At 41.3% G+C, this 26,559-nt stretch overlaps 1 protein-coding gene across 1 annotated transcript; it reads right to left on the bottom strand.

Annotated features, from left to right (window-relative positions):
- Positions 1 to 14,020, bottom strand: chrnb3a (cholinergic receptor nicotinic beta 3 subunit a). The gene is made up of 8 exons (XM_044190731.1): positions 13,630 to 14,020; positions 7,447 to 7,598; positions 5,182 to 5,226; positions 4,373 to 4,482; positions 3,640 to 4,153; positions 1,727 to 1,917; positions 886 to 1,102; positions 1 to 589 (listed from the first exon to the last, which is right to left on the bottom strand). Exons 1-8 carry the CDS (start codon positions 13,703 to 13,705, stop codon positions 458 to 460), a joined length of 1,437 nt encoding a protein of 478 aa, XP_044046666.1. The 5' UTR covers positions 13,706 to 14,020; the 3' UTR covers positions 1 to 457.
- Between the last annotated feature and the right edge of the window lie 12,539 nt (positions 14,021 to 26,559).

The raw sequence follows: 26,559 nt of genomic DNA, 5'->3' as shown, positions 1-26,559 counted from the left end.
TTGATTTTGTACATCAGATTTTTTCATTCATTTTTCATTATCATCATCATTACAGCACTTACATTAGAATACAGCTGGCTGGACAATATGGTGCATGTGACACACAAAACAACTGATATGTGATATTGTGCATGTTGTTGCATGAATAATTACAATGTTACAGTTATACGAACATGGATATTCAAATTATACACACTACTATAACCTGCTTATTGCTTTCACTCCTTTGCACTCCTGTGCATGCACCTCAAAATGAATGACAAGTTGCATCAAGAACATTACAGTTTCCAGAAATCATTACAGGCTTGCAAACCATACTGTAGGTAAAAGTTTGTTTCTACAATATAAATACACAGTGTGAATGTTTTATTGAGCTTTATCAATAAATCATAGCCAAAGACAAACTGGAAAACAAGGATGAGCTGTTGGAGAGCATTTGTGAGTTTGTGTGTGTTTATCAAGGTGTGCTGAGGTACATCTGCAGAGCAGGGGTGAAGATAAGGACAGTTCCCAGTATTGATACTGTGAGGAAGGCCCACAGGAAAATCCTGTCCAACACCTGAGCCACGAACTTCCAGTCTTGAACAACCTGAATGAGACAGAGTGATAGATAGACAGAGCAAGAGGAAGAAACAAAAAAGAAAGGTCCACAGGTGAGAATCTGTGTCAGCCTCAAGCACTTTTGTCACAGTGAAAACCCTCATTCAGGACACACACACGCTACTTTGTGTACTTGTTTCGATAAGCAGATATAGAGCAAATGAGATTTTCATTGGGGGTGAAATTTTAACAAGCAAGACGATGTAAGAGTGTAAAAAACTCAAAGAGGATGTAAAACACATGCATGCAAAGACATTAATCCCACATCTCTGCCCACTCCCACACCTCTCGTATGAAGTGCTCCTTTTTGATGTGACGGCTGATGTAGCGAACTGAACTCGTGGCTTTCTCCAGCATGGCCAGCCAGGCTTGGTTCTCGTCCTCCTTCCCTGCGAGGGGGCCTCTCTGCTGGCTGCCACTGTGGCCAGGAACCCCCCTCCTCCCCACACCTCTGCGGGGCTTCAGCTCTGGGCTGCGCATCTCCATATCTGGAAAGTGGTATCTGAGGATAATGGACACGAACTGTTTACATATGTATTTTCTAATGTGTACTGGCAGACATTAAAGGAATAGTTTGACATTTTGGGAAATACAATAAGATAGATAGATAGATAGATAGATAGATAGATAGATAGATAGATAGATAGATAGATAGATAGATAGATAGATAGATAGATAGATAGATAGATAGATAGATAGATAGATAGATAGATAGATAGATAGATAGATAGATAGATAGATAGATAGATAGATAGATAGATAGATAGATAGATGGAACAAAGCAGTAACAATGCTCTTGCCAAAACAAGCCTTCCTGCACATGGGTAGTCTATACCTGCATCCAGAGGGAAGAGGGGTAAAGTGCGGATAGCGTGGATGGTCTGGGTCATGTGTTGATTGGGATTACTTTGCGGATCAAGAATGTGGTGACACAATCCGATAAGTTAGGGGTGGGAATAACAATGAGTTTGCTGGCTAATTGAGTTATCATTATTTATTTTATATATATATATATCTGTCTCCAGTCTTTTTGCTAAGCTAAGATAATCTTCTCCTCTAACTCTCGAAAAGCATTTTTCCCCAAAATGTCGAACCATTCCTTTAACTACAGTTGATCCTACATTACCTGTCAGTGTGTCCCCTCATACACAGCAGTCTGGGCAGTTTCTGAAGGAAGAGGCTCTTTACCCAGGGGGCCATGGGGTGGTAAGTAGCAGAGGAACGGTGGTGGACGTTAATGACAAAGACAGTGACGATGATGGAGAAAGTGACGAAGATCATGATGAAGAGCAGGTATTCTCCGATCAGTGGGATCACCTGGAGACAGAGAAATGTAACTGTTACTGAATCAGTTAAACAGCTCACTTTCATGTTTGAATACTTGTTATTTCCTCAGGATGTAAGGTTGAGGAAATAAGGAATTTATGATGAGAAATTAGTTTATTTACCACATCAAAAATGTAAAACCTACACACTGCTTCTGCTTCTTAAAGGGTCACTCCACCAATTTGTTCACATGGAGTTCAGTTTGCTCTTCATGCGGAGTGCTACTCAGCCTGTGAAAACAGTTGTATAATGTCTCCTGTGGCTCTGGCGAGAGCTTTCTAAAGTTTGACAAAAACAAGTGCCCCTTTTAAGTATTAATGTTTATTATAGAATTATTATGTTACAAATCTTGATTAGTTTCTAGCAGTTTATTAATATAACCTAAATAACACATTCATTAGTCACTGTTGTCAGTTGAATAAACACAGCCCTGCTCAAGGCTCAGGCACAACTGTGCTTTGAGCTAAATGCTAACATCATCATACCATAACATGCCCACAATGACATGCTGTTAACATGATGATGTTTACCGGGTAATATTTTCCAGCTTTAGCATGTTAGCATGCTAACATCTGCCAGTTAGCTCCAATGTACAGCAGAAACTCATTAGTTTTGCAGGTATTTGGTCATAAACCAAAGTATTGGGAAAATTGAAACTTTGACTTTAACGTTGAAGTTAAGAGATCAACAAAGTTATTTGTAATGATCCTGAGACCATGAATATCTGTAGCAAATTTCACAGCAATCCATCCAACAGTTGTTAAGATATTTTACTGTGAAACACAAATGTCCATCTTGTGGTGGCACTAGAAGAAAAGTCAGAGGATCACCAAAGTCAGTTACTCCTGCAGACATTATTTTTTCACCAACAATGCATGATGGTAGCTGAAGCTTTGCTAGTGTCTATTGCATGTTCAGTACTTTTTTACGTTTTATTGTGGGATAATGTGATTCTACTACACATATAAAAGTATAAAATATGGAACAGTGGAGTATACAGTAGAGTGAAAAGTCAGTGATTTTGGACTCAGACATTGTCTTTTTGAGCTCTGCTTTTCTATCGAGTTCTTTATTGGACTGAGATGTATCTGAAGTCAATAGCTTGTTAATTGAGTTGACAAGCAGTTTAAGCTGCAGGTAATTGAGAGGGCTGTGGCTGTGATCTGTGTTAATTAGGGCACGCTGCAATTAAGATTGCAATTAGGATAAGTGAACACAGGAAAAAGCAGAATAGATTTTAAAAATACAGCCCAGTAGAAACTCTTCACTCTTAGAAAAGGGTAAGACTAAGAGTTCCATTAAGAACCCATTCCCTCCAAAGAGCCATTTCTGGAAGAAATTGTCTTTCAAGAATTGTTGAAAGCATGGATGTTAAAAGATCCTCACCCTCAATTATCTGTGTGACGGCCCACATTTCCCATCACGCCTAGTGTTGGACTGAGTATTTTGTTATGTTAGCTGTCTCATGTTCCAAAATGCAAATGTTACTTTTTTGTTATTGTTCATCTTTGTGCTGGTTTATAGTTTTAACCATTAGTGAGGTGGCAGTTACATTTCTTGTATCTGGGTTCTGGGTGGAACATTTATAAATAGTTCTGTCAGGAACCACAAAGGGTAATCCTATGGGGACAAGCCATAGAATCCTATATGGTTGTAGTTAGCACCTTTATTTAAGAGTGTAGGCTTTGGTGTAAACCCGGTCAGGAAACCCACCTTTGAGGATGAAGGGATGATTTCTTCTATGACCAGAAGGAACACAGTGAGTGACACCAGCACAGATGTGGAAAGTGACAGTTTCTCTCCTTCGTCTGATGGCAAATAAAACACCAGCACAGTCAGAAAGGAGAGGCCGAGGCATGGGATGATGAGGAAGAGGGTGTAGAACAAGGGCAATCTCTTGAGGATGAAGGAGTAGGTGACAAACGGGTACCAGTACACCTCATCCCTCCTGCTTCCCTTTACTCCTGTGGCATTGAGGATCTCCCATTCGCCATTATCGAAGAAGTCTTTACGGTCCACATAGTGATCCACCAGGACCAGATCCACCATGTTTCCATCGTAAGTCCAGGAGCCAAACTTCATAGAGCAGTTCTGTCGGTCAAAGGGGAAGAAGGTGACATCCATGGTGCAGGCGGACTTGTAGCTGGCAGGTGGAGTCCATGTTATGGTACCATCCCAGCGCACAATGGCTTTGGTCATCAGGGAACCCTCAAAGCGACCGTCCGCACTGGGAGAAGATGAGAAAGAAAGGGAAAGGATGAGGTGGTAAGGAAAAGGTCATAAAGACCAGGCAAGGTAAGATGTGAAAGAACACAGAGGGGGAGAATCAAGTGAAAGAGACATCAATAAGAAAGGAAAATTGATTTAGTTTACAAATGTGCATCAGAGTTATCAGGCACTGCCTCAGAATGTACTACTGATGTGTGCAGAGTGCTGCATAACTCACTTTTCATACAGGACAATGTCAGGCAGCCATATAGTCTCTGAAGGCACTCTGATGGAGGTAATACCTCCGTAGTCATCTGGGTTCCACTTCAGCTTCACGTCAACCCACTCCTTTAAATAAATAAATAACAATGCATGATAAGTTACCCAATCTAATACATTTAGCCTACATTTTAGTGTAATCCTATAATGCAGTTGTGAAAGACACTAGACTTAGAACAGCTTAATAAGTCTTAAAGTGCATCTGTGCATCTCAGCACCATGGACAGCACCAGACTGCTAACTGCACAAAGCAAATGGAAACTATGTTTTTCATTGCAAGGTTGTCCCCAGTATGCTTGTACCTTGTCCGTGACCACGTATGTGTGTCTTTGATTCAACATCTTATTGAGTAAATGTATTTAGTTTAGCATAGTCTACTGATAAATTAAAAGCAGCAGTCCCAAATCGATGTAATCTCCTTTAATTGGGAAAATGGTTTAATCAAGATTTATTGACTGTGTGTCTCATCATACTGCACTTCTTAAAATATGTGTATATTAAAAATATTTACATTAGATTTATGAACTCTACTTGAATAGTCCTATAGTAAAATCATACTAAACCATACATTTTATATAGGCTACAGTAGCACATTGCAGCTAATGAATCAAACTCTATCTAACAGTGTTAGACAGTGAACTGATCATAGCTTAACCCCTCCAGTCACGGAGAAACAAAATGTTGCAAACTTTAAGAATTGACACATGTGAAAATAGCACATCAGAATTTAAAGATGCAGTATTTGTAAATGGTAGCGTTCATTTTTACCTGCCAGAGCCAAACATTTGTTGTCATCAGTTGGTTCTTTTCATCCTGCAGGAAGACAGGGAAGAAGTTTTGTTCACTATTTATACATCTTGGTTCTCACTGAGAACGATAAGAGAGGCTAATGAGGTGAGGAGCAAAAGAAGCTGGAGACAAAAAATTGAGTAGGATGAAAAAAAGTACTTAACTCTAGTTAGAAAGGAAGATTTTCTTTCAAAGTGGGTTAATTGCCTCTCTTGCCTGCCACTAAGAAAGCACAGTGAAACAACTTAGGGGTTAAGTGCCTTGCTTGAGGGTACATCTACACCATTTAACGAGCGAGAGAAGCACAAGTTACTCTTTAATGACCACTATCACTGGCAATACTAATATAGGTACTGCTGCCTCATTTGCTCAATACAAAGTATTGACATACACTGTACCAAAACAAAGGAGCGAGGCATGGAGAGAGGGTGATGGAAAGGAATAAGACGAGGACAAAGACAGTAATGAATTTGTGGATGTCAGAAAGGTTTTCAATGTCTGCTGTCGAGTTTCTGTGCAGAACAAGGCTTGCAGAAACATGAAAAGTAAATTAGAGAAAAGAGGAAATCGATGGAATGTATTTTGTGGTTTGTCTGCTCGCAGGCAAACCTGATTACATACCCATCCTCTCTGAATTTTTTTTAATCTGAGGTGGGATTTTTTTTTTAAATCACTGTAGTTTAGTTAGAATACCACAAGATGGCACTCTTCTAAATGTTATTTCTGCATGGCAGAAATACGAACATCAAATGCTGATGTAGTCCAAATGTGGCCCTCTGTGGAGTTGTGGGAGCAGCTTTGTGTTTTTGTGTGTAGGTGTGTGTGTCCTCGTGTAAATAATAAATGCGATCTTGTTCCTCTCTGCCTGATGGCCTCATTACTTCCTCTGCTGCTATGAAAGACCACTTTGGACCTCTCTTTTAACCTTTCTTTCTCTATCTTCTTTTTACTCTATCTTCCTGTCTATGCCCCTTTAAATCCCTCAGCTCCTTACCCTCCTCCTCATTTATCTTTACACTTCTGTCCTCAGTGTAGCTTCTGTACTATAGTTCCTCTGTTGACCTCCCTTAATAGCCACCCCTTTCCGTCTCTTACACTCCTAAACTGCCTTTCTCTGTCTTTGTATTCTTGTCTTCCTCTGCCCTGGTTACCTTTCATGATTTCTTCTTATATTAATGGTAACCTTCTGCCCTGTCCTAAACAGATGATGAGCCACCTCTGAACAATCTCTACCAAATGATTTTCATGGGCTTCTTTCTATTCCCTGCCTTGCCTCTTTCTTCTTTAAAAAAAAAATCACCCGTCCTTTTTGTACTCTGTATTCTCATGTGCTTCAGTAATAGTGAGTTTCACTTTCTCCCCTCCTTCCTCCTTCCCTTCCTTTCCTCCCTCATTCCAAAACATAACCCACCGATCCTCAGAAGACTATGACAGGACTGTATTAACCATGTTACATAAGGCAATTTTAATTTCTGCAGAGAGCTTCTTTAACAGGTACACACAGCTTAAGACTGTGCGCTGGGTTGGTCCTGGAAGCATTAGAGCCTCTATGTCTGGTTCCACTTTGTTCAAGGGATCTCAGGATGTGATCACAGCAGAGACAGTTTAAAATACCCACATCTATCTAATATTAATATAATACATAATGTATGGCAAGGACAGAGCCGGAGCTACCAGTGAGGACATTGAGGTCATGTCGTCAGTATTTTATTTTATTTTTCGTGAATGTGTGGGCTTTAGCAATATCTAGTTTCTGATTGACTTTTCAAAGGCCAGCCTGATTTGATTGATTTTCCTTCTTCTGTTCTTCCTCTGTCAATATAACTATATATAAATGCAAAGTAAGCTCACAAGCTGCATACAAATAAGATGTAGGCGTTGAAATACCTCCACATAAATAAAAACAATGTGCATATTTATTTTGCTGGGAATTCATGACAATAATTGCCTAATCATTTTTCATTCACTTTTTATCCCTTTCCTATTCAACACAATAACAGGAACCACAACAGCACAAACTTATAAATTTCACAAAGGTAGTATAAATGAAGGCGTGTGTGTTCTTGTGCGTACATCGGTATATATAATTTAACAGTTGGGATGCATGTATGAGCCTTGCTTTACATGTGCTTCTAGACACGGCCCAGAGGACCCATTCTCTATAAATAAAAGTTGAAATAACTTGAGATTTCTATACGTTATATGCCTCCTGTGTGTTTCCATATCCGGGTGTTCTTTCCTCACCACATCAACCAGCTGTGAGATCTTGAGTCCAAAGCGTACAGTGATGGTGTCATTGGCGTGCTGGACAGGCCGCACCCACTTCTGGTAACCCTTGAAAAGGTTCCTCAACAAGGAATCCTCCATCTCGGCCAGCGACACAAAGTCTTCCTGAGCTGGAGGGAGCCAGAGAAGAAAGTCATGATAATGACAAAAGAAAGAGGAAGTAAGTTTGGGAGAGAAAATGGTATCGTGTTAATGAGAATATAGCTATGGATATAATCATAAGTAGTGCTGAAATTAGTAGATAAACTAATCTGCTTTGGCAACAATTTTGATAATTGATTAATATAAAGTAAAAAACGACTAAATGTGTGGCTACACAGGAGGCGTTTCAGTCAAAGGGTATTTTTCGCTCAAAGTCTATTACCTTCCTTTTTACACAGCAGGTGTCATCTTCACCATCTTATTTAAGCGTGTTAGCATGTTAACATTTGCTAATTAGCGCTAAACAAAGCACAGCTGAGACTGATGAGAATATCATTAGTTTTGCAGGTATTTAGTCATAAACCACAGTTTTGGATGAATTGAAATTTTGACCTCATGATGGTGGTAAATGAAAAGTCAGGGGAACACCAAAGCTGTTACAATTCATCCTGAGGGGGGCATGAATGTGTGTACCAAATTTCATGGCAATCCATCCAATAGTTGTTGAGATATTTCACTTAAAACCACAAATGTCAGCTTCATGGTGGCGCTGGATGAAAAGTCCTGGGGATCATCCAAAGTCGTTAGGATTCGTCCTCCTGGTACCATGAATATCTGTACAAAATGTTGACAGTCCATCCAAGGGTTGTTCAGATTTGAGGATGCTACCTCGGACTCTGAGCAACTGTGATGGGCATTTATTTCTGTTTTCAGATATTTTATAAAGTTAATTATTTGATCAATTAAAAAAATAAACAATGAAAAAAAATTCTTAGTTGCAGCCCTAATTATACAGCTAGTTAGCTCACATGCATGTAATATTCATGTGCACAGACAGATGTGCACATAAACCCTCTTCCACATCGTACATGTTTAAGAACATACAAAGACTCAGTCGTGCATGAACAAAGTGAACCACCTCTCCAGAGCCTCAAAAGCAAGTTGAAGGAAAAGTCAGGGCCTACGCGTCAGACACACACACACACACACACACACACACACACTGTCAACCCTGGACTGACAGCTGGTCATGGCAGAACGAATGCGTCTAAGCTCCCAAGGCTGACAAAATGATCATGCTGACATGATCACCTCAGACAGAACAATTGCCAGGGGAGACGAGCTGAGCTCAGAGCGCTTTGTGCAGCCAGGCACAAGACATGATAGTCAGTTAAAGAGTGATGCTCAAGTTGAGCAGGAGACAGTGCAATGAAGGAACCGTGCTTCACTTACACACACCAGCCACTGTATAAGTGCAGACAGCTAGGAGATATCAGGTCTCTTAGGTGGACAGTTACAGAAAACACACTGCGATGTTTTGCAGATATAGAGCAAAAATGTATAATGTGTAATTCAGTTAGATTCAACTTTACTCCTCAGTTAAAAAATACACAGTCAATGGATAAGTCTAGTGGTCAGACTGTTCAGAGACTCTTCAGTGGCTTAACGTTGCATACTTGATTGTGCTGACAGCCAGCGTGCTCATCAAGAGCTATATGTCCTGTCGAATTGTCCTTGAGCAAGACACTTCCCTGTTACTCATTGTAACTCACTCACTGATGACAGCAGCATTTGCTGGACACTCCGAGCATTATGTGGTATTTGTACTTGAGCTGCACAACAGATCCTCCCACAGTAACTCAGCTCAGAGCTCTGAGCACTTGACTGCATAAGAGGAGGATATTTGGCACTGCCAATGGTAGTGTTGGAACAGAGGCAGAGGCTGATAGACAGAAAAGAGAAGTTTAAATCAACAGCCTCTCAGAAAAGGGGGATGGAGCAGAGGAATGGAGAGAGCTGATAAGGGAAGGAGGGAGACAGAGTGACCCAGAGCAATTCCCTTCAGTGTCTGAGAGAGACAGAACGAGGGGGCAGGGTAGAGGTTGGTACAGAAGGAGAAGTTAACTGGGGCAAGAGGAATGAGAACAGACAGCAAAACAGATAGCAAGGAGAAAGCAAATTGTCATTTCAACTTGTTTCTCAACACAAGGTTCTGTACTGCGAAAGCCAATCCCTCTCATCCAACATGCTACATATATGACTTGATACACCATATTCTGCTACTGTAGTTTACAGTAGAGAGAGTTGATTCAAACTTAATTTTTCTGCCCCTGAATTTGAACATTCAATATCCTGAACAAGACTTTGTGGATGGTGAAAGAAATGATGCAATAGCTGTATCAATATCTTTATGTGTGTATGTTTGTATTTCTTGTTTAAAGGTGGGGTCTGTGATTCTAATCCAGTACACGTCTTTTTGTCAAATTCAGCGAATATCTCCTCACAGTACGCTAGCTGTCCGTTCAGTGTGTGTGCTGCAAAAAACTCTGCTGTTTGTACACAGCCCTGGCTCTGTAAATGGGAAACAAACAAATGGCTCGGACCGGGCCACACAACACAACACACACAACAAGCATTTTTAATTTTGTGTCGCCTGCCTCTCAGTTGCCCTCCAGACCTGCTCCACCCATCTGTCTTGACCCCAGGCCGTTCGCCTGAGGTCTCCTGTGCGGCCGCTGCCCCGCCCCATGGCAGTCCGCCTGAGGTCTCCTGCGGGGCTGCTGCCCCGCCCCCAGGCCATCTGCCTGAGATCCCCGGCTCCATTCTTCAGCTCCCAGGCTGCGTGCCCCTGAAGATTGCGAGCGAGGCTTCAACACAATGAAGCAGACAGTCACACTACCATTTTGATCCTTCCACTGTGAGTGCCAAAAAGGTTAAGTATTCACTCACTTAATGATACTTTTCCTTGTTTTTTGAGAACAGTTCAAGACTGATTGGAGATGAAACCTGAGATCTGCCTCCCTGTCAGATCTCCTCATGGTACAACTTAAGTCGCCAGAGATTAAGAAGTACGACCCCTCCACTGCCATTGAGATGTGGCACAGACACCATCTGCAGCAGAAGTCCAGACTGAACATGCTACTACAGAATAAAAAACATATTACTATTATTACTCTTAACTTATTACTGTTACTTATTTGTACTGATGATTAATTCCTCCATAATTGTTATATTCTCAAACTCCTTAATAAATTATCCTTCTTGCACTTTAGGGTGAATACCACTGAATTTATCAACTTAAATGTATTACATTTTACTGTTGAAACAGTTGAATTAATATGTCTGCATACAGTTAGTGTTACTATTATTACTGCACACTACTATAATATTGATTGAGAATCGCATATGAGACCAAGATGACATGCTAAATAGTAATAATAGCAAAACAATACAATAGTAAAAAGCAATTTGTTATTTTGTAAAAAATCTGTCTGGCCGTTAAATTTTTTAATCTACCAGCCACCTTGGCAGGTAAGCCAAAAAATTTCTCCTAAGTATAAAAACCAGATTGGTTGAGGTAACACTGTCTACAGTTTTTGTACTAGAAATTGCTAACGAGATTGGGGTCTTAGGTTTGATGTTATACATGCTATCATGGTAGAGTACTGGTGAATGAATACAGTCAGTGAAGTCAGGCCTGGGTGCATGAGTGCTTTCCTGTCTTCAGTCTCCTCCTGTTTCCTGTTGGGTGTGCTGGAATCTGAAGTTAAAGTACACAGCATGTTCAGACTCAGACAGATTACCTCCCATTGCATCAGATCCCCTGTAAAGCACTCAGTTTGCAAAGGCTTGAAACGGGACGTCAGTACACTCAGTCAGCTGAATCCTATCTACCATCTCTACAGGAACTCTTTCAACTGTTTCAAGAGCCTCAGCAACAAAAACACAGGAGCCAAACTAGTCAAACACAGCGGGGATGGATTCCTCTACAAGAGCCAGCTCCCTCCTTCAGATAAAGGCTTATTGACTCTGTGTGCGTGTGTGTGTGTGTGTGCTTGATTGAGCAGAGGTGAAGGGAAGAATATTGATTAGATAGAACTACAGCCTGATGGCTGTGGGGGAAGGGGTTTGATTCTCTGGGGGAAGTTATGATGCATTAGTGTTTCTGTGTTTGTTTGTGATTGTGTATATGTTTGTGTGAATCTATTTGCTATACAGAGGACATAAAAAGACAATGTATAGCATGTGCATACACTACGTGTGTGTGTGTTTGTGTGTAAGAGAGAGAAAATACAGTTTGCTGATGATTGATACAGACACAGGGGTGACCCAGCGTTCAGACAAACACACTGCCTCCTCCTCAATCTAAAACACCCGATGGGCGACACAGTGATGTGATCACCCTGACACTGCCACCATCTGTTCACTGTGGAACGACAGCGGGATGTACCACTGAGAGGGGTACAAGGATGAGAGGGATAACAGTGGGGGAACCCATTTTTTTTCTTTACACACTAGTGCAAGTGAAAGACAGTTTAACTTTGTGTTATTGCCTTTTCTCACTGCAGCTATCACTGATTTTTAAGGAGATGCTTTCAGACCATTGGAAAAAGGGACATTTTTTAAGGCAAGTCAGGAGAAGGAAGCAAGTTGTACAATCTGAGTTGCAGCCCTGCTGATGTTTACCCACAATGCAACAGGGGAGGTACCTCTGGGGGAGCCAAGACTTTTCACAATGGTTAACCCCATCAGTCATAATGCCCTTGAAGCATGTACTGTACTGTATGTGTGCGTACACGCCAACACACGTTGTTTCACACATAGTCATTGCCAAATACACTGTCCATCACATGACCAGAGGTGACCGCCTTCACATGTGCATTAAAGCCTTGTTGCGAGAAGTTTTCATTGGGACTACTTTCCAACAAACAATAGTTCCTATGGAAACTGTAGTCAGCAAGGTATGTGGATTTTCCAGCGTAATGGGAACATTATTTCTGGAAAGACATGTTACGGTTGAATTTTTAAGTACACAAGCTGTGTGCGCCACAAAGGAAATTCCACTCATGTCTACTGAGTTGGCAGCAGATACATCAGAGACGAATATCTCAAAACGTGGACAGATAAAACCCAAGATATCTGCATGGCACTAGAGGGAAGTGAGAAAATATGGTGGCAGGAGGGTGTTATTTGGGTGAACCGACCCTTTAAAATCCAAGCATGATAGCATGCCAATCTGCTTCCAACAGGTCGCATTAATTCAAACTCCTTTGCAGGAAGCTCAGTATCAGTTTAAAATGTGATTCCTCAACTGTGGACTGACACTGGGACAGCTAATTGGTCATTGAAGGTGGATTAATCATCAGTGTATCAATTCATCAGCTTGTCATCACATCTTTCTCCGTCTCTCTTTTGCTCTCTCACACAGGCATACACACACACACACACACACACACATATATGCAGCATAAATACACAGCAAGAAAGATTTAGAGCATGTGCTGCCAAGAGCCACTCCATCTCAAGATTAGAGTGGTGTAAATGCTTTACGGTAAGCTGATATCAACATACACTGACACACACACACACACACACACAGTAAGAGAGAGAGAACACAGCAGTTGGACCGCCTTTTCTGTAGCTCAACACCACAGTGACACAATATTTCATTCTTTACTTTTTATAAGAAAACCTGAGCGCATGAGACATAACTGAGTCACAGCTTTATTATGTAAGGGAATTCTGTCCCCATTCATTTCAATGTTTACTGAATTCTTTTATTGTCCCATTTTGTTCTCCTGCAGCGTGTTATACAGTCATCCTCAGTCATACATCCCCAGGGGGGCGCTGCGCTCCCATTCTTTAATAAATCATGAACGTGCTCCTCTCACCTGGCCCCCATCATTTTGTCCTGCTGCCTCCCACACGATTAGAAGTGCAGTCACATCTGAATTAAAGCCTACAATATGCCCGCTTCTTTATAAAACTCTTTCCCCATTAAGAAGCACAGGACGGGGCACATTGGCCAATTAGTCTGTTAGATACATGAGACAGTAAGGTGGTGGGATGCTGTGTTTTGATCGTGCAACACGGTCCCAAATCCCCACCGGGCTTCAAATGTTTCTGCATCCTAAGTCAATGTATCCTTTGTTTTGGACAAATAAGATGCTACCTGGCAGCTTCAACAGTTTAATAACGAATGTGTTTCCTGATTCTTACCTTGCACAGTAGCCTTCCCGAGAGCAAGGGAGAACCACAACACCGCAACCGCAAACTTCATGCTCCCTCTTATCATCAACAACACCGACTAGATCTATCCACAGCGAAGATCAAATCATTTTACTGTTCACACAGTCCTGCAGGATGCATCACTTCAACAGCCAAGTGGGACCTCCGAGCATCACCGCTGTGATGTTTAAATTATGAAGGACAGTCGATTGTTGGTGGTTTTGTATAACACGGACCGCCTTCCCAATGTCGGGCACAGCAGCGTGTGTGATGTTTCCCCCCTTACTCCTATTTTGTCGCCTGTTCTGTTTCCCAGCAGCCTCTTGTCGTGTGTGTTTGTGTGTGTCCCGGTGCAGAGATGGATGCTGCCGGAGCGGAGCAGGGCTGAGGGCGGGACGGAGGAGGGCTGGCCCGTCAGAGGATGGAGGGAGGACAGGGACTGGGGAGGACAGATCCGGACCCCATCCAGAAGGAAATCAATCAATAGATAGATAGACAGATAGATAGATAGACCTCCACTTTAGGCCTACACGATATTCATTAGAAAAAAAAAACTGACAGAGATTTTAAATGACTTAGCCTCTTTTGGCTAAGTATTATGTATCTTAAAAAAACAAGAACTTGATTAATTGTATTATTTTGTTTGTTTGTATTTTTTACATCTCAAAATGTGTCATAATGTGACTTCATAACTATGAAGTCAGCAGTCTGAGTTGATAGCCACTTCTGACAAACGAAGTGGCTATCTTCTAAGTTGCAGTCTTTTTAGTATAAAATCCTCTGTCTGTGCTCTAACATGCCGTTTGTGCTTGGTGAGCTGAGTATTGCTCTAAGACGGACTTGAAAAATTGTGAACCAATGCTTTAAGCCTGAGAAGAAAAGTGGTAACATGACTACATCAAGGGTCCAACTCAAGTTACTGCACAAAAGTTCACATGCAGTAAGGAGCAAATGATTGTGCTGAACTACAGGGCTTCCCACTTTACTTCATGAGTAACACTCATAGATGTCGTGAAGCACTTTAGTTTATGATGAATGGCTTAAGATCATCTTTCAAGAAGACCTGTAAGTTTCCTCTCAGAAGTTTTATAGGCAGTGAGACTGCATTATTGTAAATCATCAGAGAGTGCAATTTGAGGCTTCATTCATTCAGCCACACACAGACACACACTTATACATGCCATGCCATGTCACGCCATACCATGCATGCCATGCCATAATCTCTTTATTGTCACAGGAGACTATGGGTGAGGCCGTAAGCACAAAGATTGTTTCAAGCAAAGCTGAATTCATGCTAATGATATAAGGACTCTGCGCACTGGAAGGAAAAACAGATCCCAGATGACTGGAACAATACACTCTGCCACATCACATCCTGAGACCAAATCTGATTAGAGCCCATAAAGTATGTGGACATCATGGACCCTGATTAGAGCCTGATTCCTGTACAAGTGAACCCACAAGATTGCAGGTGGTTGTGCTATTGTTTTATGTATGTTGTTATTCCAAAGCTATCACCTTTCACTGATAAAAGGTAAAGTGGAGAGGATGAGCACTTACTGTAGCATCATCTATCTAATTACCTGCTTTACAAGCTGAGCGGGGGAGGTGATCTAGCTATTGATCTCACAGAGAGTTTCCATACACTGTTGGGAAATTGAGAAATATGCATCTCCTCCGGTTCAATTCACTTCTGTTACGAGTTAACGGTGGTGTAACAGAGAGAAAAAAGGACCTACATGAATATAATCAGGCTTCACAATAGGCTTAGCAGTTTCATTTTCCTCACATGTAATATAAAATGTTTTGTGTCACTGTGTAAAAGACCTCTAGCAGAGAAGATATAGAGTGTGAAGAATGGGAGTGATTTATGGAGGTGCCAAGGTCCAACAGCCAGACCATCTGACAGAGAGCAGGGAGCTGGGATTCATTTGCTTTGTGTCATTTATTCAGGCAATCAAATAAGCAGTTAGTTGACTCGTAAAGAACTTACGGCGAGCTGGTGAATGAAATGGACTCTTGCTCTCTCTCTCTCGTAATTAATTTTGAGCTAACAGCAGCTGGGAGAAGAACTGCAAGGTGAATCATTCTGCACCCACGCACAAACACACAAACACAACAAACAAATGCATAGGATTTGATGGCTCATTCATAATCAACACGAACACATGCTTCTTTGCTGCACACATGCAAGTTGCATGCCTGCATGGCTTTGTGCATCTCATTAAATGCTGTCTTACTCAGGCACCTGATCGCTGCCCTGCTATTGCCAAGACTTGCCCACAGGGGAACCCAGCCTCTGTCTCACACACATAAAGGGACAAACACACACACACACACACACACATCTATCAAGTAGGCACAACCTCCCTGCTTATCTAACACACACACACAAACTCTGCCACTTCAGACAGCGAGTGCTTCAGTAGTCTTGTTATCCAGCGCTGGAGGTAAATGTGGATTCTGGACGGCCTTTAAATTGCAGACTACTTCAGTAATTAGTCTCATTCCACTTCCAGTCCATGTTAATTAAGAAAATTAGTTCACATTAAGGTCATCAGAGCTGAGGGGAGGTCAGGAGAGCAATCTGTACTTTAATTATAAAAGAAAAACGCCAAAAAGTATTGGCACAGAAGATGTAAGTCTTTCTTATAATAGCTTTTAATGTGTTTACGTTCAATCTTTATCAAAATTTTATCTCCCATTTCTTTCCTTTTGACTTTTGAGTAATTGAGTGTAGCAGAGAACACCATCGGATCCACTTTTCACTGTGTGATTTTCCAGGATTACTGTATTTGTCCCTGATTGAAATGCATTGAATAAGTGCCATGTTTTTATCTAAGAATGTGCATGTATGGTAACCTAATGCAACGTTTTATGTTGTTTGGAGTACTCAGTCACAGAATGGCAGCTGCCCTTTCAGCTAACCTTAACAGGTCGATGCTTAATGCAAACACATAAAGGCACGTACACCTGACTGCCCCCCCACACACACACACCTACACAGGAAAACAAACTAACAACAAATGTCTCTATGCTCTCTCTGCGGTTGTTCCCACTACCATTTAACATGCTCATGCAGCGGTGTGTGCTCTGTTAGCTTTTCAATCCAAACAGTGAAAGAAAGGTAAACCATGGTTGAAATAGGAGCATTTGCCTGTGACTGTTTACACACGTGTGTGTGTTCCTTTCTTATCGCATTGTTTGCTGGTATGCAAACTCTAAAGTAATTCACAGGAACAAGCAAGGGAAAATTGTTAAGACCTGTGGAAAAATCATGGGTTTGCAGCAGACGGTCTTGCACCACCTGTACCTAACCAGACTGATTGTGAAGGCTGACAAGGTCTGTCAGGATCATTCCCATTCACAAGCAGTAGAGTTTCAGCCACTACCTTCTGGCCGCAGGTACAGATACCCCAAAATAAGAACCAACCGTGTAAAAAAAAAAAATGTGTTGTTGTTGCTATTGTTGTTCTTGTTGCTGTTTTATACTTGTTCTATGTAGTTTTGTGATGTGTCCCTGTGTTTACCTACCTGTACTATGTGCTGTAACACAAATTGGACAATAAAGTTTGCCAAACTAAACTCTATTTTGAACCAACTTCAGTTCAAACTCCTCAGAGCAAGGAAAGAGAGGCCATTTTGACTTTAGAATTAGGAGTAATGTAAATTAAAGGGGAGCTCCACTGATTTTACGTAACAGGATGGGTTTACTCATCATGAATAGTACAACTCAGCATGTGGAAACAGAGCTCTGTAAAGAAAATTACCTTGATGATGTCATCAGGGTTATCTCAGTTTGGGCTTGGAGACTACACATTTATAACAGAAAGCCTGCGTTACAAACTGGAGGTGTCACACAGGGAGGGTCTAATGAAAGATGATGTTGAATTGCATTATGGGAAATGTAGGATCCAGGGTTTCTGGAGAACTGTCTCCATTCCTCCAACGCCAACTTGACTGCCAGGAGTTCCCTGTTCCTGACGTCATAGTTCTGCTCTGCTGGGGAGAGGCGATGGGAGAAGAAGGCACAAGGGTGGAGTTTCTGATCTGCAGCCGAGCATTGGGAGAGCACCGCCCCTACCCCTATGCCCGAGGCATCTACTTCCACCATGAACTGACGTGAGGGGTCGGGCCAGATCAGGGTGGGAGTTGAGGTAAAGAGATCCTTGAATTTGGTTAGGGCCAAGTCTCCTTCTGAGTTCCAGGTGCTGCAACTTGACTGTAAAAACATTGCAGATGCTTATGTGTAGTAGCAGTCGGCCACTCCATCATCGCTTTAATCTTCTCCGGGTCCGTCTTCACCTCCCCTCTCTCAATGATGTAGCCCTGGAAGCCCACCAAACTATCGTGAAATTCATATTTCTCCGCCTTGACGAAAAGTCTGTTCTCCAGGAGTCTCTGGAGGACCTGGCGGATGTGAACCACATGACTGGACCTGTCCCTGGAAAAGATGAGAATATCATCAAGGTATACAAAGAAAAACCGGTTTAAAAAGTCTCTCAGTACGTCACTGACTAGTGCCTGGAATACAGCAGGTGCGTTTGTCAACCCGAAAGGCATCACCAGGTATTCAAAGTGTCTCAATGGTGTATTAAAAGCAGTCTTCCACTCGTCTCCCTCTCTGATTCAAACAAGATGGTAGGCGATCCTGAGGTCCAGCTTGGTGAAGACTGTGGCTCCCTGGAGGGGTTCAAAAGCAGAGTTGATTAGAGGCAGGGGATATTTGTTTTTTAACATGATATGGTTGAGACCCCGAAAATCAATGCAGGGGCGTAATGTCTTGTCCTTTTTGGCCACAAAGAAGAATCCTGCCCCTACTGGGGAAGACGAAGGACGGATTAAGCCTGCGTGCAAAGAGTCATTGATATGTTTCTCCATGGCCTCCCTTTCAGGCCCGGACATCTGTTATGTTTCACGATCTAAAAGACCCAAAAGCCGGACACAGCGAGGGGGAGAACTGGATTGTTAGTTCAAACAGTCTTTATTGTAAATGTGACAAAAGGTCACTGATAAGGGGAATGCTCCTCCTGAGCGGGCGAGGCAGGTGTAGTCCATTGGAGGCAGTGTGGAAACATTCCGACATGGCCCGTGGAAGACCAGCAAGGCTCAGAGGGCGGTGAGAGAATGTTCTGCAGATGGCTTGGGTAGTGTGGTAGGCAGAGCAGGAAAGGCAGCTGGATAGGAGACTGCAGAGATCAGGTGGCTGGGATTACCGGCAGGAAATAAATCTACAGCAGAGGCAGACAAGGTCACACGAGCAACAAGAAAGACTGAGTTGAGATTTAGGCCGTAGCGATGGTACCGCAATGGTGCACTGAGACGATCTGACGCTGGTTGTATCGTAGAGCCTGGTAGATATACTGTGAGGCTTGATTGGGTGATGAACATCGGGTGTGCAGGCAAGTACACACACGCACACACCGAGAGACGAATATAGGACTGAGAAGGAACACAGGGAGGGGAGAGCTACACTAGAATACACAAGTATAGGAGGAGAGATGTGGCTAAACTATGACAGGACTACTCCTTTAAGGTTGAGATTTGGCACTTAAGAATGAATGTAGTCATTTCAAAGTCCACATAAAGATAAAATAGAAAATGGCATATATATACGTGTGTGTGTGTGTATTTACCTACCAAGCACACTGAAATAGACTGGTAAGGCATAGTTTTACGTTGCATTAGCCTGATAATTTTGAGACTGAATCTATGCATTGCGGTATAAGCATATAAGCAGCTAAATTTCACACAAGAAGATTTAGAGAAAGCTGACAAGATTCAGACTGTGAATCCCTACTGCAAGAGCTAATACCTGGGACTTCAGCTGCTGTCATCTGTAATACTAACGTTATGTCACATTATATCCTTCCCTCCTCCCCTCCCTCCCACTGTCCCTCCTTTTTTATACCAATACATCTTTATTTATATTTTATAAAACAGCTATTTCATTGTGAGCGTTCCTCTTTTTCACCTTTCATCTTCTTCACCTCGAGAGACCTGTGTTTCTGCAACATCTCATCTCAACAACAAATGTCACCGAGAAAAATTCATGCATTTCCCCAAGCAAATTGCACACTTACAAATGCAAGCTATCTCCTCTGGTGCCCCCCATAAAGCTAAATCTTCCTCTCAGTCTGGTCGTCTTAGACAGAAACAAAGAGTGAGAGAGACAAAGGGTGGGAGATGGACAACAGAGGGAAAGAGGACCAAAGCCTAATTAAGAGTGAGTTGTCAATTTCAAAGAGAATTTTTTAGATCCAAAACAAATCCAATCTTCATTGGTATGCTAGTGTATAGGTTGTTTAAAAGCGAGTTTTCTGGGGTAGCTCACCTGGTTCGAATCCAGTCCTTTGCTGCATGTCACCCCCATGAAAACATGCTCTCAAACATGCAGCCACCACTGGTGCTCTATATATACTATTCTGTAGTGCTAATGGAAGGTTCAGGGTGAAGAGCTCTCTGTAAGAGCTGGTGCACGTATGTTTGCACACACACATGTATAGACACAAACAGCATGGCTCAGATGCTTAAGAGGCTGGAAAGCGAGAAAGACACTTCAGTGCAAAATCATACCTGAGAAAGATAAAATCATAACACAGACAAAGTGGCAGACAAAAAAGTAAGCAAGCAGAGAGACACAGAGGGTCGGGGAGATTGGAAACCGCGATCCGTTGCTGATTATGACAAAGCGATGAGTCTGATTTTCTGCCCCAGTTGCCGTGGCAGCCAGGAGCAGCTGCAGTGGCAGGGTAGCATTCGCTCTGTTGTTCCACTCCTCCATTCCCCGAGCCGGTCGATTATCAATGATACGGAAAAGCAAGGAAGATCCTGCTGGGCCCGCTGCCCAGCACATGCTGGGGCCACAGGACGGGGGGGGCATACACTGAGATAAATGGTTAGAGAGAGAGAAGAGGACATGTGGTTGGCTTTGTCAGTAAACCAATTCATACTTAAAGGCATGAGGGTCAGATAGATAGGAAGGGAAGACAGTCACATATGCACACACACACACTTGTTTTTGTCCCTTAGGAGGTAATCGTATCTACATACATTAATTCCCCAGAGACTTACACTAGCATTAACCATATGTGTAATGCCACATCACCTCATATGAGATGGATGGTAGATGGCAAAGATTCCCATGTTAATGACTTGCGAGCGTTCACGTCATCGGACAACCCAAGATGGTTGCATGATTGCAAAGTTGGTCATGTAAGGGTTAAAAATACTGTGCATTGGCAATATAATACTATAGACATTCAATTTTTGTTGTGCTACCCTGCGCTGCGCTACCCTAACCCCAACCCTTACCCTATCTGTGACCTAACCCTAATCCTACACCCTAACCAAAAAACAAGTCATAACACTAAAATGTTATGGTTTACCTTGTGGGGATCAGCTTCCTTTCACCAAATGGGAGGTGAGTCCTCTAAGTGTGAGTGTGTGAACAGATTTCTATCTCCACTACATGATTAATACAAGTACGTACTGTTGGTCTGAAGAGCTGATGCACTGCAGAAGTGACGTTATTAATAGTAAAAGTCATCACTTCATTATCAGTCCAACACGTCTTCCAACCTAAACAGAATAGGTGGTTAGCCAATGACTCCCAAAATTACATATATGACCGTTGGAGAGTACCAGTGACAGGTGTACCGGACCTTCGTCGTAATGGTAACAATAATATAAACGTGGTTAACATTGTGAAATGGTTGCATTTTAGTTTGGTTTAGACACCAAAACTATTTGGTAAAGATCATGATTTGGGTTAAAATAAGTATGTTAGTTACGTAAGATAAATTACGTAAATTAAATACCGCTGTATTTTTGGGGAGGACGGTCTGAACAGTCATGTAACATCAGCTCTGTTGTGTGCAGTAACACATCTATAGCTGAACTGACATTTTGTTTGTTGTCTGAAGACAGCTACAGGACCTTTCAGTGAAAAACAAAGGCACACACAAGGCAAGGAACACACAAGCAAATACACAGTACCTACATGCACCCACACACACACACAAACTGGAGGGACAGGAGTTGGCATTAAGTAAAACCAAGTCTGTCATTTCCACTCTACCTCTCTGCCTCTTTTCTACTGAAGCCGTCACAAAAATATTCTGATAAAGAGACAGAGATCTGACTCAGTGTGCCGCATACCTTGATACATACACGCATGCACCATCTGCACACACACAGATGTACACACTCCCCCTGCTCCTCTACCACTGAAGTTGTCACAAAAATGTTCTGGACTGAGAGTTAAAGGTATGACTCAATCAGACTCCTTCTCTCTTCCTTATTTTATTCCCCCCACTCACTGCATCACACACACACACACACACACACACACACACACTGCATGTCTCAGTATGCATGCTCATCCCCATGCGTGTGCACACACACACACACACACACACACACGCAAACACACATAAGTCTTCATGTTAAGCTGTCAGAAAGATATAGAGATTTTCAGATCTGACTCAATGAGACTGTAGCATTTCTCTGTCACCATACAACCTCTTGCAATCACTTTCGCTCTCTCTCTGTCTCTCTCCATCACACACACACACACACATACACACACACACAGACACACGCTATAATCTACTCTATAATACCACCCAGGAACAGACCAGTATCTGAAGCCTCTGCACTATCTTGGGGGTATAGCTGTGGCAGCTATCAAATAATAATGATTCACCCAGCCTGCCTTAATATGTAATTTTTTTTCTTTAATATGCTAACACAATACACACACACACACACACACACACACACACATTATTGTATGCACACTGATAGAAACCACTGCTCTGATTTGTAAAGATTCTCAAAAGCCTTACATGTGATTTATTATGAATTTCTGTCACTGTATTTTCAAACATCTACAAATGGGTTCATATCATTCCAGTTTACCAACTATTACACTGTCTCCCACGCTGGGAATTCAAGTTAAATATCTAGCATGAACAATCTTTGTTCCAATAAGCTAACAGACCGGTTATGATGAATGCTTTGGGGAAAACAGACCTTGCTCTGTTTAAGTGTGCCTGGTAAATCTCAGCGGAGGAGATGATTGAAGCTAAAACTGTGTAGCAGAGACGCTAGTAAATGCTGCTTTTCATTTCATAGCTCTACTAGCAGACTGTAAGTGCAACACTTATTCTGAAGTATAATAAAAGGAAGAAATGATACTCAAAGAGTGATCAGTGTGTTATTATAAAAACATCTCTTGCCGCCCACTCCTGTTCTCTCTCTCATTAAAGATCCATTATGATGTGATGATTAGGCAGGATGAATATGTCATTCCAGTGGTCTTAGTGAGTGTCAGATCATACTTTAGATTGTGTGACTTCCCTGAAATGACCTTTTGACATCAGTGATATCAAGCCATCTGAGAGAGCACTTTAATAAATGAGTGGCGTGGGTGACTAAGTATATTGATGTTAAACTGCTTTTTAACTACACAACCCCTGTGTGTTTATGTGCAATCAAGGATTCAGTGAAGTTGCTTCAGTGAATTTTCCATGTGTATATATGATACTGTGGCCCGTTCATTTGAACAATTGTTTTTTAACATTACAACCAATCTTTCTAGGGGTTTTTGACGTGCATGTATATCCGTTTTTTTCTCTGTTGAACCTGCTGATTTTCACATATTAAAGGAATAGTTCAACATTTTGGGAAATTCACTGAGAGATGAGAAGAAATCACTACCACTCTTGTGTCCGCGGAGAACCGAGAGCCCGCCGCCTGGAAGTATTTTGCTCACTGCCAGTTACCATATTAAGGTTTTATTTCAATGATATCCTCAACATTTCTCAAAACAAAAACATGTCCTTGATAATTCAACAATACAATGACCATCAATTATAATGATTTCTTCTTCTGTTCTGAGAAAAAAAAATTTTTTTGTCAGTCTTAGATAGCAGAAGGATATGCTACATTACCCATGAGCCTCAGCCACCGTTGCTATGGAGACTAAGCCAGTCCGCTTTGAATTACCTGTTACAAAACTGTAATTTATTTCAAACTGATTAAGATGTTGTGTGTGTTCGTGAAGTTGCCCCCTTCACACACACACACACACACACACACACACACAATGTTAGAGGGCTGTTTTGGATGACATGGCTCAGTATTGATTTTGTTTCATCATTCTGTCATTCTGTGTTTTAAGAAAGATGATTTCATATTAAATATCCTCAGCCACGTATTCTTGGAAATATAAAATTAAATGAGCAACTTCCCATTTTATAATCACAGGCTATAAAATGCATTTTGTTAACAGAGATAGTGGCGTCATTTAGGAGCCTCATGTGCAATTAAGATACAAATGTACTTCTTAGATCTTATTTCATAAGCAACATACTACATTTGTCTGTAATCTTGCAACACAAGGATCCACAGACACTATATTTAGCCTATATATGATTTGTCTCTTTGTGTTAGTGATAGTGTGCAAATAAACAAAAACAATTTAGAATTTACTTTTTTATTTAATAGGGATGATGCAATTTAACATAGTTATATGCAGAGCATAAAACTGATGTGCTGCACAGAGAGTTTATACCTATTGCTAATTTTCAACTCTTGTCCCTATTTGGGCTTTTACATGTACAGTGTAATTAAAATATACAGGTTTCAGTGTACAGAATTAATTAATTTGAGTTGATAATGTGTTCCAGAGTTGACAGCCCTCATGAAAAAGTTGATTGTCCAGATTTAGATCTACAATGTGGTATTTTACAGTTGCCATTCACCATGCTCAGTTACTCTGATACTGTCTGGTCTTTGGATATATCTGGAAAGAGGCTCTGGGGCTAAACTGTTCATACATTTGAAAACTAATTTTAAAAAACAAAAATGAGTAAAGCTCTCAAAGTAAGTAGATTGTAGCAGTATGAATGAATGACTTGCTCTCATCTTCCATTACTGAGAATGAATCCAGCACAAACCCCAGTGTTCATCTTTAACTGCTAAGAGACCTCAGTTGATGACATTTTTGCATATACAGTATACTGTGATATGAATAGATAATTAACTAATTTCTCTGTTTTCCATGTAAATATCAGAAGGGGTGCAATGTGTCTTCATGCACACATTTGTGTTTTTGTCTGCTAGGAGGACATTGCATTGATTTACAGTACCTTCGTCGGTCCCTGAGCTGATGGCAGGTCTCCAGGGGGTTCCCACCTTAGCCGCAGACCTCCCGGGGGTCCCCGCCTCAGGCCTCCAGAGGGGTCCCGTCCCCGCCGGCCTCCAAAAGGTGTCGGTCTCAGTGTTTGCCGCCGGCCTCCTGTTAGCATACCTGGCTGGCTGGCTAGCATCCCAACAAATGTGCAAAAACTTTTTCACATGTAAAAATGGATCCACAAATGCGGAAATATCACTTTACATGTATTTGTTGTGATGAAACTATTTACATTTGTAAAATCTATTTCATTTTTATGTGAAATTAAAATACATTTTTAGTATTTGAGTAAGTTATGCATATTTGCAAATCTCTGTATTGTTGTGGATATGACTTTACACAACATAAATTAAAAAAATACACATTTGTGCATAGTGAAATATTTTTGGGTCATGGTACACATTTGTTGACTGTCTTCTGTTGGTTATAACTAATAAAGTCCAATAAAAACTTCCAGAACTTGTTAGCTTTTCAATAGGAAGCATCTGGGACTGTCTCCCAAAAACTGGATGAGACAATCCCAAACGGTCTAACCCCAACCCTTACCAAGTATTTTCCTCAAAATTTGATGGTTTACCTTGTAAACACCAGCTTTTTTTCTCCAAGCAGGGAACAGACTTTTGCCCCCACCATGTGATTAATACAAGTACACAGACACATAAATACAAACATTCATTTGACCATGGGGAACTCGATAGACTTTCTTGAAAGGAACCCCTTTTTAGTTTGACAGAGTCATTTTAAGAGCCATGTGTAAACCAAAAAAACACCCTTTTTTTTGGACTGTGTGACGTAGATATTGAGTCATCTGGCCAGAAGTATCAATAATCCATGCTTTGCAACTGGCAGGGGTTTTATGTGCTTTGTAGCTTGATTTCCCAATTTGTATACAAGTGTGCAATTTGATTTTGATTTAATTCAGAACCAGCTCTACGCTTAAAGGCAGAAGAAACATGGAGAAATGAAAAACATTAATGGAGCAGTGTAACACGGTACTATGAAGTGCCGTCTACAATAGAAGGCTCTTAGTAACGGAGGTCAAATGAAATTGGGATGTCAAGCAGAATTGGAATTGCATTGTATGGGGTGATTCATGCTCTATTTTCCGACGGGATTTGTAAAAAGGAACGGAGCTCAATCCTAATAGGAAACATTATCATATGTAATGCAAATATGTAATCTTAGTCCCTCTAGAAAAATGCCCTTCTATGCTGTACTGACATATTCAATCATATGACTTTATGGAAAGCCAAGTTGTGAAAATGGATGAAGAAAAGCAACCTTGTGATTGGTTCAGTGTGCCTGGTGTACTATTTACATATATTATTAGTTTTTATGCTGCCAAGGATTCATGATGTATCTGCAGAGGGGCAATAAGAAAACATATTTGATAGAATGAATGAGAGAGATGAGACATTGTTGAAAATTGTGTGTCTAAATGTCCTAATTTTAACATTGTAATAAAATAAGTATACAAATGTATCTCCCCAAATTGTGTTATCTGAAACTCTGTTGCTCTCTGAGAGATTGCTCACACTGATATAGTGGCTGACATAGAGCTGAGCATCAGTTTTAAATTAATTTTGAACTGTTGGTTTCATTTTGTACACACTGGAGTAAAGTGGTATTAAGAGTTATAATGGGGCTAGAAATACAGAAAGCTTATTTAAGACTCATATCCATTCGAGAACAAATACAGTTTATCAGTTGCTCTAAAATCA

Source organism: Siniperca chuatsi, linkage group LG3 (assembly GCF_020085105.1).
Source record: "Siniperca chuatsi isolate FFG_IHB_CAS linkage group LG3, ASM2008510v1, whole genome shotgun sequence".
Taxonomy (NCBI): Eukaryota; Metazoa; Chordata; class Actinopteri; order Centrarchiformes; family Sinipercidae; genus Siniperca; species Siniperca chuatsi.
Note: the sequence above shows the minus strand (reverse complement) of the source record. Positions and strands in the feature narration are given on the sequence as shown.